Source organism: Myxocyprinus asiaticus, chromosome 37 (genome assembly GCF_019703515.2).
Source record: "Myxocyprinus asiaticus isolate MX2 ecotype Aquarium Trade chromosome 37, UBuf_Myxa_2, whole genome shotgun sequence".
NCBI classification, from domain to species: Eukaryota; Metazoa; Chordata; class Actinopteri; order Cypriniformes; family Catostomidae; genus Myxocyprinus; species Myxocyprinus asiaticus.
The window spans coordinates 12119799-12142217 of record NC_059380.1 but is presented as its reverse complement, the minus strand read 5'-3'; the positions used below and the strand labels follow the sequence as shown (position 1 = coordinate 12142217).

General features: G+C 37.5%; 1 protein-coding gene across 1 annotated transcript in view; it reads right to left on the bottom strand.

The window, feature by feature from the left end:
• The window catches only part of LOC127428274 (synaptoporin-like), a 54997-nt gene extending 33799 nt beyond the window's left edge, over positions 1 to 21198 (bottom strand). The window contains exons 1-2 of the mRNA XM_051676510.1: positions 21117 to 21198; positions 20913 to 20978 (exon numbers count right to left, since the gene is read on the bottom strand). Coding sequence (XP_051532470.1) covers positions 20913 to 20978; positions 21117 to 21134 — 84 coding nt within the window. The 5' untranslated portion in view covers positions 21135 to 21198. The remainder of the gene's footprint in view (positions 1 to 20912; positions 20979 to 21116) is intronic.
• Between the last annotated feature and the right edge of the window lie 1221 nt (positions 21199 to 22419).

The window sequence follows — 22419 nt, the reverse complement described above, 5'->3', positions numbered from 1 at the left end:
TGTTGTGCGTGAAAATCCCAGGAGATCAGCAGTTACAGAAATACTCAAACCAGCCCGTCTGGCACCAACAATCATGCCACTGTTGAAATCACTGAGATCACATTTTTCCCCATTCTGATGGTTGATGTGAACATTAACTTAAGCTCCTGACCTGTATCTGCATGATGTTATGTATTGCACTGCTGACACACAATTGGCTGATTAGATAATCACATGAATAATAGGTGTACAGGTGTACCTAATAAAGTGGTCTCTGAGTGTATGTTTTCAAGTGGATCAATATTTAGGTGGGTTTCTGCCCTACCTGCCCATATAGATGAGCCATGCCTGACCCAGTCCAAAAGCTGAATTCTTCTTTAGACTACAGATTTATCCATTCACCAAAAGTAGCCAAAACAGGGAGTCTGTGCTGACGCAATTAAATGAAAGTGTGTCTGACAGCAGAAGAATCACATTCAACTTTAGCTGAATCTAATGGACAGGTGTGAGAAACCCTTGGGACAACAGGTGAGCAGTGCGTGGGTGCTTGATAGACAGTAGAAAGTTGGGTTCTCTCACAGCGACCCATATGTGCATAGCACCTGTTGAACTGGTTATGAGAAGAGGTTTCCCCTGGTTTACCAGCCAGAATATTTCCAGTCACTGCAGTCTCTAACCAAAATAGTAATGAGACGACTTAAAACTGTGTCGGACAGAAACTGTGTCATGCTTCTATCTTCAGTGGAGGGTGTAAGTGCACCTGGGGTTTGGGGAATACCTCACTTCAAATTTAAGATGAAGAGGTTCCACAGAAATCGAAGAAATTTTTGGTGAAAACTGGGGGTACATTTAAATGCTGGTGGCTCGCTATGTAGGTCCTCAAATCCTTTGAGAAACTTACATTCTCTATTAAATGCAAATTTAAAGGGATAGTTCACCCAAAAATGAAAATTCTCTCATTATTTACTCTTGCCATCCCAGATGTGTATGACTTAGTTTCTTCTGCAGAACACAATTTATGATTTTTAGAAGATTTAGCTCAGTAGGTGCATACAGTGCAAGTGAATGGGTGCCAACATTTTTACACTCCAAAAAGCCCACAAAGGCATCATAAAAGTAATCCATATGACTCCAGTGTTTTAATCCATATTTTCTGAAGTGATATGATAGGTGTGGGTGAGAAAACATTTTTTTTGCTTGAAATTTTTCTCACTGCCCAGTAGGGGGTGGAATGCTTGAATAATACGAATCACCAAAAACACAATAAAAAGAGTGTGAAAGTTATCTGTTTCTTTCCAACACCTATCATATAACTTTTGAAGATATTGAATTAACCACTGAAGTATTATGGATTACTTTTATGCTGATTTACGTGATTTTTGGAGCTTCAAAATTTTGGCACCCATTCACTTGTATTGTTTGGACCAAAAGAGCTGAGAAACTCATCTAAAAATCTCCATTTATGTTCAGCAGATGTAAGAAAGTCACACATCTGAGATGGCATAAGGGTGAGTAAATGATGAGAGAATTATCCCTTTAAGCAATTCAAAAGGATGTGGGGAAAACCCAACCTCTTAAGGTGCACTCAGTATTTGTTTTTTTCTCATTAAAAATATTTACCCCTAAATAAATGAATAGTCCTTTTGAAGAAATTGTCATGTAGTCATGTACACCCACTTGAGATACAAGTACAAGTTAAGCTCAATCAACAGCATTAGTGGCATAATGTTTATTGCTACAAAAATGAATGTTGACTCGTCCCTCCTTTTATTTAAAAAAAAAAGAAAGAAAAAGTCTGGGTTACAGTGAGGCACTTACAGTATGGAAGTGAATGGGGCCAATCCCTAAACATTAAAATAAAGTTTAGTCACAAGACCTAATATTCGTGTTAACATGATTTTAGTGTAATAAAAATGCTTACTAACCTTTTCTGTGTAAAGTAAAATCCAATTTTATAACTTTGTTCTCATGATGATGTTATGCCGTAAACCCTGTAATCCTGGTAAAAATGATTTTAACAACTTCACAGCTCAATTAATACACAATTTTTAACAGAAGAATTAATGTAAGTGCTTAAAAAAATTTAAGCTTCACATTTCAGCCTTTTAACCCTCCAAAAATTGGCCTCATTAACTTCCATTGTAAGTGCCTTGCTGTAGCCTCAATTTTTGCTTCTTTTTTTAAAGAGAAGGAGGGCTGTTGATTGAGCTTAACATGTACTGAACCCTGAAAATTGGTATGTTCTGTCACACTTTGTGCACTCAGCACTATTTATCAGAAGTTGTAGCTGATCTAAGATTAGATTTCAACTGTTTACTGTACTGGTAGTGATTATGATTTATATTGGGATAACTGATCTCAGATCAATGCAGCAGCGCTTCTTTTTTAAGGTTGAGCAAAGTATAGAGGTAACAAATACATCACAGTGATGAACTCATGATCATATGTGCATCTATAAAGCCACCTACACCACACTGCTGCTGGTGAACTGCTCCCACAATTGCTCATTGATGTGTCGATCACTCAGCTTCACTAAAACTCAAGATGTACAAGAACACGTGCTGCAGAACAACTTCAGACAGTTGCTTGACACACACACACACACACATCCACATATTGTCACTCACACACACATTCCCAGAAAGCAACAGAATAGACAGTACACAAGTGCATTGTGAGCAGAGGATGATCCATGCCATTGAAATGAGGACTGGTATATATTAGCTATAGCTTACTGAAAATCCTCTCAGTGGGAAAGATGCTGCATGCTGGTATGGATACGAAAATGCTGTTAGTTTAGTGTACAGTAAGTCACTTTGGACAAAACTGCCCCTGCTGGCTCTTATTATGTGAGATACAAATATTATATGACAGAACTTATAGCAGAGTCCTTTAATTAGCCTTCAGGAACATAAGAACTCCCTACTCTGCTGCATATCATTAACAGATTGCACTGAATGACTTAATCTTCATCTTTCTATCTCCCTTACAAAAAAAAAAAAAGTACTGTGATGGTTCAAAATAGTGATTATTAGATAATAATAGCCTGATCTCATGAAATTTACTTGAACATGACAATATTTTAGCAATTCAAAATGTATGTGCTGTATAACACATCTAGCTGCAGTTCAACCAACCTGGTCTCGTAGTGAAAACGTGACTCTATATTTATTTTTGCAAAACTTGTTATATGTGTCTTCAGGTACAATTCCCTGCAGTTTCCAGGTGAAATGAACACAAGAGGTGCTATAACAACTGTGTGTTTTATTCACTTTAACTCAAATCATGTCTTTAATGGCTGATTATGACTTTTTAAAAAAGGTATTTTTCTCTCTATTACTCAGACCCTGCTATTTTAAGATATTGACACACTTTTACACAAACGCATCTTTAGAAAAACAGTACATTTTAATGCTTGTATTACAGACCCACCTACATACAGTACTGTGCAAAAGTCTTAGGCACATAAGATGTTTCACGGAAGCATTTGTCTTAAGATGGTTATTTATATCTTCAGCTTTAGTGTGTCAATAGGAAATATAAATGTTAGACTCCCAAACATTACTTTTGCAAATAGAAAAGATTAGAATAGAAGAACAGGGAGCCCTGCAACAGATGACATGGCCCCCACAAAGCCCCCAGCTGAACATTGTGTCAGTCTGAGATTACATAAAGAGACAGAAACAATTGAGACAGCCTAAATAGATAGAAGAACTGTGGAGAATTCTCCAAGAAGCTTGAAACATCCTATCTGCCAACAACGAAGAAGTGTCCAGGAGGAGAATTGGTGCTGTTTTAAAGGCAAAGGTGGCCACACCGAATATTGATTTAGTTTTTTTTATATTTACTGGACTTTGTATGACATTAAGTGATAAATGAAAACTATTTATGTCAGTATTTTTGAAGACATCCCCACAATGCAACATTTTTCACAAGTGCCTAAAACTTTTGCACAGTACAGTATATACACTTATTCTGACATTATTAACTTGCGCGGTAGCTCACCTGATAGGGTGTTGGTCTTACAGTCAGAGGACCGCAGTTTATGTCCAGCCATGAACTTCAACTAACATGTGTTACGACAGAGTCATGGAAGTGGCATGATATGACGTGGTTGCTTCAGAAATTTAGCTTTTAGGCACTGATAAGGTAAGGATGTCTTTTTAACGTCTAATATATATTTTAAAACACTAACGGTTAGGTTTAAGCAATGATTTGGTAAAGATGTCTTTTTTAAACATCTCATTTATATTTTAAAACACTATTGGTTAGGTTCAGGCAAAAGTTTTGGGTTATGGGTGCAAGGGCGTAGATTTGGCTTGAACAATTGGGGGGGGGGGGGGGGTATTACAGTGTAAAGAATTTACATGTTTCCATTGATCATACTAGGGGGGTTGTACTTGCTTGTTACCTCCCCACTTCCCCCCTGGAATCTACGCCCCTGTATGGGGGTATGTTTTAAAAAAGGTATCTAAAATTAAACACAATGTCTGAATAGGACACCATCTTACTTGCTTTCGGAGCCCCCAGCTGGACATTTTACTGGAAAACTCAGCCTGGTCTCATGACATTTACATGAATATGAAAACATGATAATAACATAGTATTTAAACACTATGGTAAATAATTATATTAATATACCACCATGGTACTAAATGATTACCGTATGTTTACATGCCATGGGATTTATAGGGTTCTCCAAAGTAGGTTACTTTAAAGAATACCGTGGTAGTATTTTTTGTACATGGTACATTTTGTTAGTGCAGGTGAAGAGCTTGGATCATACAACACTGAAATTTCACAGCTGAGTGTATCAGATACAAGAACAACCCATTGAAATCGTGCTTGAAATTAATTTCTCCTGTGGTCTGTATTGAGTTACAGTGGGAACTATTTATTTAAACCCAGTGGTCTTAGCCTGTGAGACTCAGGGATCCAATTTCTCATTTATTTGAATCAGTAATCCACAGCAGAAGAACCAATGAGATTGCAGCAGCACTAGCCTTGCACTGATAGCACATTGATGGTCATGAGAGAACTAATCTGTTTTGAATGTGCTCTGCTACATTAATTGATTGATACAAATATATATTTCGATTACATTTTTTAGGTTACCTGACAATTTTTTTTTTTTTACAGTGTATATTGTAAAATTTGAAACCTTTAAAAGCCACCTTTATCAACCTTAACAATTCCACTAGAAAGCAAAAACACTATGGCTCTGATAAATTTAAAGTTGTTAAACATATTTTATGAGTTTACTGCTTCATATAGTCCCGGAGGGGCTCTGCAATGGCAGGATGTACTGTACAGTGAAAAAGGAGTTATATTTTTGGTCTGTTCTCACTCAAAACCAATTAGATTGATTGCTTCAGAAGACATGTTTTAAACCTTTTATGCTGCCTTTATGAGCTTTTTGTAGCTTCAAACTTTGGTCACTATTCACTTGCATTGTAAAGACCTACAGAGCTGAGTTATTCTTCTACAAATCTTTGTTTGTGTTCTGCAGAAGAAATAAAGTCACATTTTTGGGTGAACTATTCCTTTAAGGAGTCCCCCCCATATTGTAGGTGTACCCTAATGTATTCAGGTTGATTTAATGATGGTAAATAATATTTTTTTTACTTGAATAAAACCAGTTAATTTAGATGTTACCACATGAAGCACAGTGTACACTGTTTTTCAGTGTACACTGTAAAAATGTTTTATCAGGTAACCTAAAAAATGTGCTTCATGTGTTAAAATCTAAATTAACTGGTGTGGTTTTATTCTCTGTCCTCATATTCTGATGTCATATTGCAACCAATAGGCAATATATGGTTAGGGCAAAGTGTATAGTCTTATTTCTCAATGTCAACTTGCCTATAAGTCACCTCATGAAGAGTCAAACAGTTTGAATTTAAAGGGATAGTTCACCCCAAAATTATAATTTTAGGTGAATAACAACTTGTAGTGAATTTCTGTCTGATTCTTACACAAAGCTATTGTATGGCTTTAAAAAAATTATAGAAAACATAGAAGAATATAAGGCCCAAGTCATATGGATTTCATTTATAGTACTATTTTGCGCTTGTTGAATCTCGACCACCCCAGTTACTATTCACTTTTGTGTTATGGAAAAGAAAAGCTTGGACAGTCTGCTAAATATCTCTTTGTTTTACAGGAGAAAAAAAATAATAAATACTGGCTTGGAGTAGATGATCACAGAATTTTGCTTTTGGGGTGAACTATCCTTAATCTGTCTGTAATCTTGGTTCTTGATGAGCAGACCACAAACTGGAGACATTCACACACATATCTGCCAATGTTAAATATATGAAACCCAAAAGATTTTTTATCATGATGGCATGGGGAATGAGTTGTTACGCATATTTGCTGTTTTACATTAAAAGTATGCTATTGTGATGCTGTTATTTCTTTCAGACCAGTAGAGGATTATCACCTCAAATTAACCTCTCTGCTGCCCTCCTCTGTTTCAGTTAGGAGATACTACAGTATATTTTTAGACATGCAATAATACACTAATCTGTAGGCCAATGTTTAGTCTAAATTTATTTTATTTTTTTAATTAATAAATAAAAATAATTACTAAAATCTATAAAATGCACACATTCACATTTTAACATTTTAAGGGAACAATGTCTGTAAGTAAGAAAGTAATATTTGTTAGACAGGTACCAACACAACCATAATTAAACATTTCTCTCTATATAAACATGTCTACTACTACATCACTAACTGTAGCCAGTGTGGCCTTCACGTGCCGTATTCACCCTTTTGGTCTGTCTGCCGGCTCTGTGGACTGTATATTAATGTGTATAATAATGATGGTTATGCAATAGTTGATGTGATAACTTGCAGTGAAGATGAGGTAATAAGTGCCATCTGGTGGTAGCACTAAGATGAGCTTAAAAGTTCAATAAATGCATCTTGAAGATGCAATTGAACACAGACACTTGCATACAGATGCAGGAGAGCTCAGTGTCAAACAGAACAACAAATCTCCACTTTTGTCACTAAGCATGTCACATCCTGCATATACACAACAGCTTTGTACTATTTTATTTTAGATTGTATTAAAATGTGCTCTGCATAACTGCTCTGGAAACTTTTACCCACAAAATACCAGTTCGCTTTATAATAGTAAGTGTGACTGATCACATGGCTGTACTACAGAGATGAATAATGTAGGATTCTGGGAGTATGAGTTAAGACCCAGAGGGGGAAGGTGAGTCACTATAATGATGCTCTAATCTGTTCCTGGTTAATCTTCAGTAATTAAAGGTACTCATCCTAATGTGGCCTGCTTTTGGTGGGTGTCTGTGTGTGGGGGTGGGTGTACTTTTTGTAGTTTACTTAAGTATAATTTAATGTATATATACTGAACTGTTTCAGTGATGTCACTTTTTCCTCATAGCCGCCATATTTGTGACCATCAGCGAGAGGAAGCAACGGCGGAGTTGTGCCGAAATCTGACTGCCCAGCCGATTCTGACTCTCCGCTGCCTGATTGGCCCTTATCCCTAAAGCCCACCCCTGACCCTAACCTCATTGGTCCCTACCCCTAAAGCCCATATGTACACCTACCCCTAAACATAAGGATACTAGGGAGTCCAAATTTGGCACTACATAGCTTGACTGAAATGAAGCCACATCATTTGAAATATATAGCCTAACTTTATTGAACAGCAGTAAACAGTAGTATCACTTTTTCAAGATTAATAAGTATAAATAAAAATTTCAGTCACATCAATATAACATGAACTGAAGAATATTTGCAGACACTTGAAATAAATAAGGAATACTTCCTTTGTTGACCATCTTTCATGGTGTCTTAATGAAAACTGGCATAATACCAGTTCATGTTCGCTGTAGATTTCATCTTTCTCACGGTAGTTCTTAAACTATTTTTAAACAACGATAGTTCACCACAAGATGAAAAATATTCTTTTTTTTTTCTTTTTTTTTTAATGGAGAAAGCACAGCATATTTTTTTTTTTTTTCTGTCATTTTTGGAGCTTGATAATCAGGGATCTCATCCTGCTCACATCAGTCTAACCATTTTGCTGTAAAGCTGCCTCCTCAAGCAGTCACACTCACCCTGTGAACAGCACAAGACACACAGAATATCACTGTCACTGTGAAATCAGCAAAAAATAACTACCAAGCAGCCTCTTTTTAATGCTGCATTTTAAATTAAATTAAATTAAATTAATTATACTCTGGGAGAGTGAAGTTAAAAAGAAACTTGCCGCTAAAATGATATCCTTGTCAATTGTGAATATTCAGTGTAGTTGTTTATGAAGTACTACACATATGGAGGTCACTGCCAAAACAAGCAACTTCCTATTGGTCAGTGAATTCGCCTGTCAAAGTTCACCAAACTTGAGCTCCACGAAGAAAATTCTTCGCCACTGGAAGTCCATTGCGTGAAATTACGCCGATTCCCACTGTGATGACTGTATTTTGCCCCTGGAATTTCTCCATGTGAAGGTAAACATGACCGTGCCTTAAGTCAAAAAACGTCTCGAGCTTCAAATAAGGTTTCTGCTTTTGCAGGCATTAAGAGCCTTCTTGAGCAAGACACCATAGGCATGTGTGAGAGTTCAGCAAGCAGCTCTTCATAATGAGTGGGCTACGTCAGTGTAAGAATGTTTGTATTTTGTAACTATTTTATATTATCTATAATATAAAATGCATAGCATACATTCAGCCAATAAAAGTTTTATTTTGCACATTGATGAAGAACATCGGAGTAGATAGGAAAAGCATGTTGTTAACAAAATCAACAAAATTAGGTCTTTGTGATCAAAATCATCATTAGTTGTAAAAATAAAGCCTACTTTGTTCAAAAGGCCCATTTCAGATTAAAATGCAATGACATAAGAAATATGGCAAAAGATGATGTGAGAGTGAGGGGAGTTGGAAAGCAGAAAGTGGTGGAAAATGTAAAGTGGTGTTAATGCTCCATGCTCCTCATAATTTGTTTATATTTAGATGTCATTTTGCACATGTAACTTGTTAATGTAGTCACTCTTTGTTTAGATTTAGTTTAATGCTCGACAATACATTTTACAACATAACACCATGTATTGTATATTATTGTTTTCTCAATGTAAATCTACTTGCATACAATTTAATTTGTCCCATCCAACTTTCAAACCAAACCTATGCCCTATAGTATTTATAGCTATATATATAACTTGTGTGCATATGTGTGGCATAATAATGCAAGCCAGTGGAGCTCACACTGATCAATGTACACCACTGCACTAGACATCCACTCTCACATGAAAAACCACATGCATGGCCAAACAAACAACACGAACATACGTATTCACGCACGCACGCACACACAAATACCCCAAACCCACTTGCTTCAATCATGGCGAGAAGCTTTGGAGACCCACCCCCCTCCTCCCTTCCATTACAGCTGTGTTCTCCTCTCCATTCCTCCACTCTCAGCCTCTCTCTCTGTTTCAATCTTTCGCACACACACAGACTGGTGTTACTACAAACGGGTGAGTGTTACGATGCAGAGGCATGTTTATCAAGCTTTCCCAGCTGTGTTCTGCAGGGCAAGGATGAACAGAGCAGAGAGGAGAAGAGGGAGAAAAGATTACACCAACACAGCAAAACAGATACTGCCTTCACATTTACACAGCTCTTTACTCTGCACGGAGAAAGAGAAACAAAGGAATGGAATGAAACAGTGGGAGGAAGAGGAGGGAATTGATGGAGCAAAGAAGAAAATGAAGGACCTAAGATCATATTTAAGAACAAGAGCACAAGGCAGTGTAGAAAAGAGGAAAAGATGGAACCAACAAAAAAGTACCATGGTACAACCCTGTTTTTTTGGACATGGTACAGTGGTCATGCAATGATTTTCTTTGAGGTACCTTTGTGTACCATGTAAATACCAAGATACAAAAATTGGTAACCATTCAATTCAATGGTGTATACATGGGTAGAAAAGACACTGCCCAATCTGAGGAATCATTTATAATACTGGTATGCTATATTGATAATCTATTTTTAGCTACAGCATATAAACTCTTTAATTTGTTGTGTTGCATGTTATACTTCACATCTTAAAGGGGTAGAACCATTCTTTGACTGTAATGACACAAGGCTTTCGGCACTCTTTTCGCTTTCTTGGTTCTGGAAGCATTTTTTCCCATTAATTTTTTCATAGGGATTTCATAAAATTATTCACAGACGATTTCTAAGACATGTACCAGCTCCAAGCTGAATCACAACATCAAAAACTTTGATTTGAAGAAAATAAGTATTTGAAAATCAGACAAAAAGAATAAAGTATAAGACAATATACTTAAAGCCAAAGTGTGTAACTTTTTATTATGTCAAAATATGTTCTAGTATCCCAGTTTATTGTTCATTGGCCCGTGGGTTTGTGGGTCCCGGCCCACTCAGCTCCAACCATCCCTTTCTAGCTCAACCTATAGAGTGAGTTTGGGGCATGGCTACTAGTAGTAAACTATATGAATGTCCATGGCAGACGTGTGCAGTGGAAGCGAAACTTAGCTTCGCCAAAATTTGAAGACTTGCTAAAAGACAAAGAGACAGAGAACAAAGTAAAACCAGAGTGAACATTTACAAGTTGGAGGACTTTGAGGGAATTTTTGGGGTTCGATTCTTGCTGTGTTGCTTCTGGACAGGTAAGCTACACTCTGGTATTGCACCACAAGTTAGCTCATTACTGTCGAGCATCAGCTAAATTTGTAAGATACTCAGAATATGTATTGTTACGCTTACTAGTTACCAAGAACTATCCTACCTCTTGTGCTAGATCCCCCGCACACCAGCTGCCGTTCAGTCCTGCGATGTTATCGGATGACCCGATTCCTCTTCAATGCTTTGTCTGGTGTGTATACTGTATGTTATAGTGGTCTTGTTTATTACAACATTAAACGTTTATCACCTTTTATTTAGTATGGCCTATTTGTTCATAGGGAATCAGAAAGTGTGAAAGGGTGTGATGAGTCTGAGGGGTGTTGGCAAAGGTTGTTTGAAAACATTTATTTTTTTTAAAATTCCATTAGGTGCCACTAGTAGCGCAGAAATTACACACTTCACCTTTAACGTCTTCAACGAGGGAATGAACTACAATCCCATGAAGCATTGCGAATGATTTAATAAAATTAAAAACAATGGGAAAAAAAATATTGATCTACAGTTACTGTATTTATTATAAGTATAGAAACAGTATATTTTAAGTCCATTGCACAATATTCAGATATATACAAATATATAAGTAGATTGACTGTGTTGGGAGACTGATTCTATTGCATTACGGGAGTGGGAGATGCAGTTTGTTTGCCGCAACAAACACCATGTATTAAAAATTAATTTGAAATAACTCACACTGGTGACTTTAACAGAAGCATATACCATCGAGTAACAATCTCGGAGCTCAAGGTAGGTCTGTCTTTAAATGTTTATAAATTAACTTAAATCAATTCCTCAAAATCTATATCCTAGGGGAAAAATGTATTTATTTTTTACTTTTTGAACCAAACTGTTGCACTCTATGTGCGAAAATTTGGGTGACCGTCCCAGTGCAGCCTTTGTGAGAATGGCACACGGCAATAATGACAATATGGACAGGTGCAAGAAAAAAATATGGTCCCACTTTAAATAATGACCCCACTTTATATTACAGTAAGTACCTTTAACTACAAGGCTAAGTAGAACACGAAAGATGTAAAGCAGAATGTTAGCTTCACATTCATTGTATGATAAAAAAAAAGATGCAATAAAAGTGAATGGTGACTGAGGCTAACAATCTAACATCTCTTTTTGTGATATACTTGTTTGGAACAACATGAGGGTGAGTAAATTATGACAGAATTGTAATTTTTAGATGAACTATCCCTTTATGTTAAGATCTGAGAAGTTACATAGAACATCTACACCGATCAGCCACAACATTAAAACCATCTGCCTAATATCGTGTAGGTCCCCCTCGTGCCACCAAAACAGCTCTGACCTGTTGAGGCATGGACTCCACAAGACCTCTGAAGGAGTCCTGTGGTATCTGGTTCCATGACATTTGCATCAGGTCCTTTAAGTCCTGTAAGTTGTGAGGTGGGGCCTCCATGGATCAGACTTGTTGGTCCAGCACATCCCATACTAGATGCTAAATCGGATTGAGATCTGGAGAATTTGGAGGCCAAGTCAACACCTTGAACTCTTTGTCATGTTCCTCAAACCATTCCTAAACAATTTTTGCAGTGTGCCAGGGCACATTATCCTGCTGAAAGAGGCCACTGCCATCAGGGAATACCAATGCCATGAAGGGGTATATGTGGTCTGCAACAATCTTTAGGTAGGTGGTACGTGTCAAAGTAACATCCACATGAATGCCAGGACCCAAGGTTTCCCAGCAGAACATTGCCCAGAGCATCACACTGCCTCCGCCGGCCTGCCTTCTTCCCATGGTGCATCCTGCTGCCATCTCTTTCTCAGGTAAACGACGCACACGCACCCAGCGGTTCACATGATCTAAAAGAAAACGTGATTCATCAGACCAGGCCACCTTCTTCCATTGCTCCATGGTCCAGTTCTGACACTCACATGCCCATCGTAGGTGCTTTCAGCAGTGGACAGGGGTCAGCATGGGCACTCTGACAAGTCTGTGGCTACGCAGCCCCATGCGCAGCAAGCTGCGATGCACTGTGTGTTTTCACATCTTTCTATCATGGCCAGCATTAAGTTTTTCAGCAATTTGTGTTACTGTAGCTCTTCTGTGGCATCGGACCAGATGGGCTAGCCTTCGCTCCCCACGCACATCAATGAGCCTTGGGTGCCCATGACCCTGTCGCCAGTTCACCGGTTGTACTTTCTTGGACCACTACCGGGAACACCCCACAAGACCTGCTGTTTTGGAGATGCTCTGACCCAGTCATCTAGCCATCAAAATTTGGCCCTTGTCAAATTCGCTCAGATCGTTACGCTTGCTCATTTTTCCTGCTTCCAACACATGAAATTCAAGAACTGACTGTTCACTTGCTGCCTAATATATATCCCACCCCTTGACAGGCAGGGGCGGTTCTAGACAATTTTGACTGGGGGGGCCAGGGTGGGGCCGGGTGTGCTTCTACGGGGGCAACTGTATTATACCTTAAATGTCCCCTGTACACATGTAAAACATAATTTGCTGTTTTAACATTTGCGGACATGCAATTTTTTTTAAGACAACCAAAGATTCACCAAATTTGTGTAAAAGTTATGATAATATATAAACAAACAGGCTCATGACAAATGTTTCAATTAGTCAATACACCATAACATTCTGGTTTTACCCACAAGCCATTTACTGTTTAAGCCATGTTGCCATGCTGTTCTTTAGAATGACTAATGCAGTAAAATTCTTGGGTAAAATGAATGATAGGCTACATTAAGATTTTAGGTTAGAATTTAATTTAGGCTACAATCAGCATGTTCAGGTCTTGTAAATGGTCACCATTTCCTTTAAGATTCTTTTAAGAATTTTTAAGCACATTTTTAAATTCACTAGTTCATTTTAAATGGTCCAGAGTAACAAGTGAATTTTTAAATGCATGCATCTATCTCAATTACTTTTAGTTTAAAAAAAGTTGCATTCATTGTAATTATAAGTGACCAATAAGATGGCTTTAATGTGTTTTTATTTTTTATTTTATCATTATTATGCCTGTCAGTGTCTGCGCATTCCTTATTGAGCGCGCTTGGTGTGCGCCTCTTATAAGAGAATGCGATTGCTAATATTAAGCTCAGTTCTCCTTTATGAGCACAAGTGTGCCCTCCCTTGTGATTGGTGTGCAGCGCATTAAGTATTTGATTGATAAATGGTGTTCATAAAGAGGACGTTGTGTTTGTTATCTTCTCTGTAAACTATTTTACAGGGATCGACGAGATTTGTTCTCTCTCCCGATGAGTTGTGTATTTGCTTTTTATTCTTGCACCTGTACCAATATTAATCTGTATATATTATTAGGTTGAAGTGTGTTGATGTGGTGAGCTTAGTGTATGGTAAGAGCCTTTCTCACTGAAGGTAAGGCATTTATTTGGGCTTTAGTGGGGTGGTTTATAAGGGTTCCAATTTTATGTTTTAAGTGTATTTTGCCATTGCAGGTGCGGTGTGGCCCTGTATAACACTAGCTGCTGTTTCTTCATACCTGTTTCTATACATCTGTTCCTGCGAGCTGAGTCGCTTCATTGTTTGTTTTGCCAAACTTGTTACACAACATTTGTCTTGTTTCTGCATTGTACAGTGCAAAACATTAAATTAAAGACAGTGGAAAAAATACATCATTATAAATAACATAAGTGTGTGTGTACTGTATGTTGTTCCATAAATGAAAACCCGACAGATACAAATACAAAAATTATTTTATAATGAATACTTGCCAAATAAGAGCGATCTCTAATGAGTTGGGCTCAGGTGCATTCAATAAGGCAGAAAATCAGATGCAGATCGGATTTCATGATAATGATGTGGGAAATTGCGCTATAAAAGTAACTTACACTTACATTTACACCAGCACGTATAATCCACATTAAGCAGAACTGAAACCGGAGCAGGCAGGTCCAAAGATGCGAAACTAACACTGAACTTCTACCTTATCTCCAGATGTTGTTGGCACGTTATTCGTTTGACATTCGGTTTCTCCTACCCGCGTTCTCTGGAGCCAACAATTTTATAACGATATTATTACCACAATTAGGTTAAAGAATATATGACTATATCATACAGGCATAAAACACTGAACTCATAGGGTCAACGCTTGTTGTAGTTGGAGGCCTATTGAGACCCCCCCACCACCTCTGTTGACAGGTGCCATTGTAACGAGATAAATGTTATTCAATTCACCTGTCAGTGGTTTTAATGTTGTGGCTCATCGGTGAATTTCCTAACTGAGTTAGGATGTTTCTGTAATATAAATGGCCCCTAGTGTATATCAAAGTACCACGGTATTACAATCTGATAACGTGACTGTACCATGGTACAGCGACAGTTTTGTTTGCAAGGTGGAATAGACTTAGAAAAAGCTAGTACAGACTGCTTAATAGCTGTAAATTGAACTTTGAAGAGCAACATCGGACTTTTTTTGCTCTTTAAATTGATCTTATTGGTTTTGTCCAATGAAGAAATTGATCAGAATGCACCTGCATCCCATTAAGGCACCCACTCAACCCCTATCCATGCTCCTGAAGGAATAGACGAATAAATCGGTACTGAGAGCCCTCAAGCGTGATGCATCTATTTACCTCTGTGCTTTCACCCAGTATAGAACACTTCAGCATCTCTCCATCACTGTAGCACTTCCTGAGTGTTTCAGGAAGGTGACTAAATGCCGTTGAATGCAAACACACACATATACAGTACATTTAAACACACATCTTTCAAGTGTGTTGTGCGATTTGTGCCCCCGACCTTTCCATCCCCCATCCACTGCATTCATGCCACGCTTCATTCCAGTGTCTCCCAGTATGTGGGGAGTGTAAAAATATATCATGTTCTTTACTTGCACAGAAGTATCAGTCACTACTTGTAATATCTTCTCCCAGAGATGTCAGGTTCAGCTAACAACAGTGATTTTGTTTTAACCAGATAACCTGATGGATGAGAGTAGACAATGTTTAGGGTTCTAAATAAGTCTGTTTTGGTTTTAAAACATGCTCTGTTTCCATGAACACGAATGTGTAGAAAATGTCTTATTGGCACATTTTTAACCCCCTATGTTGTTGAAATGTGGAAAAAAAATTAAATTTGAAAGGACCTGTGGTTAACTGTTCTTGTTCTTGTAAACTAAAGCAATGTTTTATGAGATAATCAATGTTAAAATTAGAGATTTTCTTATTGGTCTGTCCCAGAGCTCATTATCTTGCTGTATAAAGCACTCAGGCCTATAACAGCCAGTGTATACTGTCTCTGGGCATTCTTTGTATGCTCCACTGATCATAAGTAGGCATACAATCTAATTTTATTTTTAAAACACGGTCCCCCTTCTTTTTCACAGTTGCCGTCTCCCTATGGAGTTTCCATGGCTACTTCGTCATATGACTTAATAAAGCCCCTCCCCCTGCCCTGAGGTGACTGTCACAGCGGTTAGTCAGACTTGGCCACCAGGCCGGGATGTGATCCGACTGTATATTTGAGTGGGTGTATGTTATATGCATATATGCATATAGGAGCCTATGTTTACACTGCTGCGGTGCTGCTGGCTTTTGCTATATCCATAACTGCATACAATATATAACAAATAATTTTAATTCACCCAAAATGAAAATTCTCTCATAATTTACTCACCCTCATGCCATCCCAGCATTCTTTTTCTGCAGAACAAAATTAAAGATTTTTAAAAGAATATTTCTGCTCTGTTGGTCCTCACAATGCAAGTGAATGGTGACCAGAACTTTGAAAGCCCAAAAGGCAGTATAAAATTAATCCATAAGACTCCAGTTGTTAAATCAATATCTTCTGAAGTGATATGATAGATGAGGGTGAGAAACAGATCAATATTTGTCCTTTTTTAACTGTAAATCTACACTTTCACATTCAGCCACCTACTGGCTGGAGCTGGTCAAAGGTGCAGATTGATAGTAAAAAAGGACATAAATATTGATCCGTTTCTCACCCACATACATAATATTGCTACAGAAGACATGAATTTAACCACTTGAGTCATTTGGATTACTTTTTTGCCTCTATGTAATTTCTAGACTTTGTGAGTTCCGTTCATCATTCATTTGCAATGTGAGGACGAACAGAGCACAGATATTCTTCTAAAAATCTTCATTTGTGTTCTGCAGAAGAAATGTGTCATACACAAAGTCATTCACATCTGGGATGGCATGAGAGTGAGTAAATGATGAGAGAATTTTCATTTTTGGGTGAACTATCCCTTTAAGCTGGACACCTTACATCAAGTAATTTCAGAGCTGCTGCAAAATAGCAGACATCTGCACAGTTATCAAAATCAACAAACAAACCTAATTTTATTGTACAAGTTATTCAATATCACAGTGCAAAAAGATTAGAATTGACACCAAAACTACAGTATCATTAACTGTTAAGGATAATAACAAATTTTACTACTAAATCATGAATGTGTTGAAGTACAATATTTAATTTTAAAGGAATATTCTGGGTTAAATACAAGTTAAACTCAATCGACAGAATTTGTGGCATAATTTTGATTACCACAAAAAATTTGACTCGTCACTCCTTTTCTTAAAAGAAAAAGCAAAAATCGAGATTACAGTGAGGCACTTACAATGAAAGTGAATGGGGCCAATGTTTTGAGGGTTAAAAGGCCAAAATGTGAAGCTTATAAATTTATAAAATCACTTGCATTAATTATTCTGTTAAAACTCTTGTATCATTTGAGCTGTAAAGTTATTTAAATCATTGTTTTTACGGACGTTTTAGGTTAAGGTTTTAAGCATTACGTCGTCATGGCAACGAAGTTTGAAATAACTGCACAGAAACAGTAAGTGATTTCATCACACTAAAATCACATTAACAAGCATATTGTTTATGTCTAGTGTAGGGTTGCAGCGGTACCTATAAGCTACAAATCTTAATTACATATGCATACATTCTTATGAATATATTATTTAGAAAATATTTAATTTAAAACCTCCATTCTCATCAGGTTCACATAAAAAATCGTCACATCCCCAAAGATGAAAAAGAGTTAACATTACTAGTAAGGCTGTAATAAGCATTAGGGCTGCAACTAATGATTATTTTGATAATCGATTAATCTAACGATTATTAGAGCGATTATTCAACTATTTGGCGATTAATAATTATCTCTTAACCGATTATTCAGCTTGTGCCCCGACTTAAAAGGTTGTATTAAAACGTGCTTCCTAACAATAAAGAGGACGAAATCATCTTTTAAAAATATCTCTAAATGTCATTCACTGAATTAAAGGGAAAAATACTTTTTATAAAAGAAATTCACTGCAAAAAAATCCTATTGTTATCAGGTGTTTTTGTCTTGTTTTCCATTTAAAATTGTCTGAAAATCCTTAAAACAAGATACATTCACCTGAGAAGCAGCATCTAAGATATTTAGACTTGCTTTAAGAAAATGTATCTTAAATATTTAAAAGTTTGTTTTGTATATAAGTGTATTTTTTCACTTGGTTATACTTCTGCGAGTGCAGTAAAGACAAAATATACTTATATTCAAGATCTATTCTCTGAAAGCAAGTCTAAATATCTTAGATGCTGCTTCTCAGGTGAATGCATCTTTTTTAAAGGATTTTTAGATATTTGAAAATATTTGTATTTTTAATATTAATATTCAACATTCTCAGATAAAAAATGTTTCTTCTGCAGTATAGCTGCTAAAGAAAATGTATGTGTTTTAAAAGGAGTTTTAGATATTTATATTAGAAAACAAGCCAAAACAAAAACAAATTAAAAACATATTTTGTTGAAGTGTATAATGGGGCGAAGACTACCTCTCTCACCTATCTGTTCACTTCCATCTTTAACTCACAAAAAAAAAAAAAAAAAAAACTCTCTCTATTTAATAAAGCTGCATGTTGCCAATTTTCTTCACGAAAAGAAATACACAGTGACACATATACTGTAATATGATACAATAAGTCGCGAGCCATCATGTTATAATCTAGCTGCAGCAAGCATGTGTGAGGGGAACGAGCGTTGCAGTTTCAATGTGGACATTCACGTAACTCATAGAAAAGGCTCTAACCGTACAGAGAAATGCCAGTTTCAGAGTTTGTAGTTATTTACATGATCTGCTTCTGTATTATTTGAACTTTAATAAAGCTATAACGCATTAAATATAACCGCATTTAAGATGTAACACCAGAGTGTTTCCTTTAAAGACACTTGACATGCAAGTTTTTCTTCAGCGGAGCAGCAGCTCCAGCTCCACTTATTCCTCAACGAGAGTACTTCTGTATTTACTTATTTTGTATTTTTGCATTATAATTCCCTCATATTTTGCGAGAGTGCATCTGGACTGTGAGCTCTGTAATTCTTCCTCTCCTCAGTTAGGCGCAAACTGCAGTGCTGCTCTTGTGCATCATCAACAGAACGACTTCAATAGCTACCACCGCGTCCGGAACGCACCTAAATTCATTCCGAAGCGAAAGAGGTGACGCTTCCCCCGCAGGGGCAGACGCCATCCCACTTCACACACCGCGCAACTGCACAGCACTAAAATCTACACTAATTTAATTTGCAACTATAGTGACCTGAAAAAAATGAGAAAAAGATTTAAATAAATAAATAAATTCACACTCTCCCACACGCGACTCTCACACATACACACACACACACCTCACACTCCCAGCATGCAGTGCACCAGAGAGAGAGAGAGAGGGGGAACAAGAGGAGGGCCGTACAGGAATCACTGAAAAAGAAAAAAAGAAAACAAAGAGAGCGAAGTCAGAGACAAGCCTATAAGACCTGCAAAGAGAGGGAAAGTGAGACAGAAAGAGGAGAGAGAAAAGCCACTGTGTGACCAAAAGTGATTAAGACTGCATGTTTCCCCGGTGATAAGCTTCTCATTTTTGCAAAGGACACTTCAAATGGAGAGCATGGAGATTAATTTCCTCTAAAGATGCATCGTTTTCCTCCAATCCCCCAGCATTCAATTGCAATAATTATCCAAAATGCCATTGCCACTTAAGCCTGCCTCACATTTGCATAGCTTAGGGTCATTTACGGTTGGTGTTTTTTTTTTCACCACTTCGCCCATGCTGATAAAGGAAAAGGGGTCTGGAAGAGCACTTGACATTTTGACCTTGTCCAGTTGCTTTGACGAAAAGACTTTGACAATTGTTCCACTTGAACAAACTATGACATTGATTAAACCGTAAAATAAACAATCAAACAAACATTCACACGTAACATGCAGTAGGGAAGCTTAGAAACACTGCTTTGGAAGAAATTAAACAGGAAAATCTGCAACCTGCAACTTAACTTACAATAAGACAACTACTTTTAACAAAATTCTATTCTATTCTATTCACAAGTGAATCGTTCTGTAAACAGTCAATATGCAGAAACCTTGCCATTGTGGAATCAATCAGGTATCCTGGCAAATGGCCAGACCTGTTTTACTTGGCACTGTTACTTTTACCAGTTCATCTACTGGGCACTGAAGGGATGTCACCACTAACAAACCAGAAAAAACAAACAAACAGATGGACACACATTCACACACATACATAGAAGCTGGACATGCCCTCAAAGATCAGATACTTTCCATTTTTAGACTCATCAGCAAGATTATGTCAGTGTGCTAAAGAGTGTGACAACATGCAAAGTTGAATACATATCCCAGACCCATACTTATCAAATGCCTACATGGATACAAAAGGGAAAAGAAAAAAAAGGTCATCTATGATGATCTTACTACAAAGGTAAGCCCTGTATCTATAACTAATAATGGATTTTCAGTTTTCACTCAATAGCTCAGATGTCCATTTACACATTGACCAGTTGATTATTTGTATAGCAGTAAAAAGTCAGTAAGAGCAAAACCCCTGAAACGAAGCGACTGCTGCTGGTGCATTATATAAACCCAAACACTTCGGTCCCTGTTCACGAGACTATGCGCGCGTTGAATGATCCAAAACGACGAAAGATCCAATCTGAGTAATTAAAACGTTTAATATAAATGACAACGTTGTAGCCTATGCAAGATACCCATTCAACATGCCCAATGCAAACTGATTCTTTATTTGCGCGCGCGGATTAAGAGTCCAATTATAATGGCTGCGCCGCATATATTTAGTTAAAACTGGTTACAGCACATGAGAAATCATATAGACCACACTCTCCTCCACACACACACACACACACCTGGACCAAGTTTATTGAGCCAATTAAGTGAAGTGAGTTAAAGAAAGAAAAACGCTTGCTTTACGCACACTTACCCATTCAAGAACACGGATAAATCCCAAAGGTAATTTAAGCACTTGGAATGTCCCAAGAGATATAAGCTGTAAGAATAGACGAATAAAATGTAGTTTGACAGGTTCGATTAGGCACATATCTGTACATTTGGAACATTTCTTTGCATTTCCGTTAAATACAGCCTAATGCACAAATAATGGATAGTAGCACAGACTACTTCCTACCTGGTTAGAGGTTTCCATTTTCTTGTTTGAGAGGAATTCGCTGGTAAATCGGATAGGTCAAGACTAAAACAACGGTAAATGAGTGATGTGACAGCACAGTATCTCAGGCGCAAACCAAGGGAATCGGCTGCAATCGCTCCTCCATACGGAAAAGACCGAGTGACTTCGGCATTAATCGTTCCACCATACGAAGGAGCCGAGTACCATCGGCATTATGAAGGCAGATATTACTTTCAAAATCAGCACAACAGCAAGCTGTTCTGGTGTTGACAAAAAAAAAAAAAAAACACATTATTCACATGTGCATCTTGTTTACTACCTTGTAGGTTATTTTTCTGTTTACCATGCATGATTTCATAGGGGTTGTTCGATGTCCAGTGACATTTTCCTAGGGCTCACTCAAGTGTGTGGAAACATACTGTAGTACAGATTCCAAATCAGAATTACATAACCACTATCTTCTTTAACTCAACTAAGATGGCTGGACAGAGAATCAAGATAATAAAGTGAAAATATACATGAAGATGTAACACACATTTTGACAGATCAGACTGGGAGCAGCATTTGTAGTAATATATGCAATTTATCTCACATTTCTATTGTTTATTTTTGTTTGCAAAACCATTCACTGACAAAGAAGTGTAAATATAGTTCAAGAGGAAAGGTAAGAAAGAGGTTAAAAAAAGACAAGTGTGAGAATCAGAGTGAAGCCTACAGGGACAGGAGTCCCCCCCAAGGCACTGTTCATTTAAAGTTCAGTGTGTATTAGTGCTTGAATGTATACTTGCATTTGTGCTTGCCTGGCTGTCCAAGGTCAAGTCCATCCCAATCACTGTTCTTTCCATTGCTACAAGAAAGACACCAAACACACCTGATGACATCTCATCTCTGGCCCTCCCCTTCTCCAGCACAAACACAGGACCCTCAGAATCAGTAAACTAAAATGTTATTAAACTGTGCTGGTGTTGTTGTACATGTGTGTTTTCATGGAACTGAAGTATACAACTAACATCCTGGGTGCATCAGCAAACTGACCTCATCACACACAAGCACAGACAGGTGTCCTCACTCATCACACCTGGTGACACTGTTTGGTCTGAGACAGCAGAGCACCTGGGTTCAGCTCCCTTGAGGGGCAAACAAAAGAGAATTAGTGCCTTTTCTGAGAGCTTGGCACACTCAATGTACCAGTTAGAGTTCAACACCCTGAATATTCAGATGGAAGTGTATCACATACATCACTAAATCCATATACTAAGTGGCAGTATATAAACAACATCTTTTTAGTTTTCTACTTTTTTGA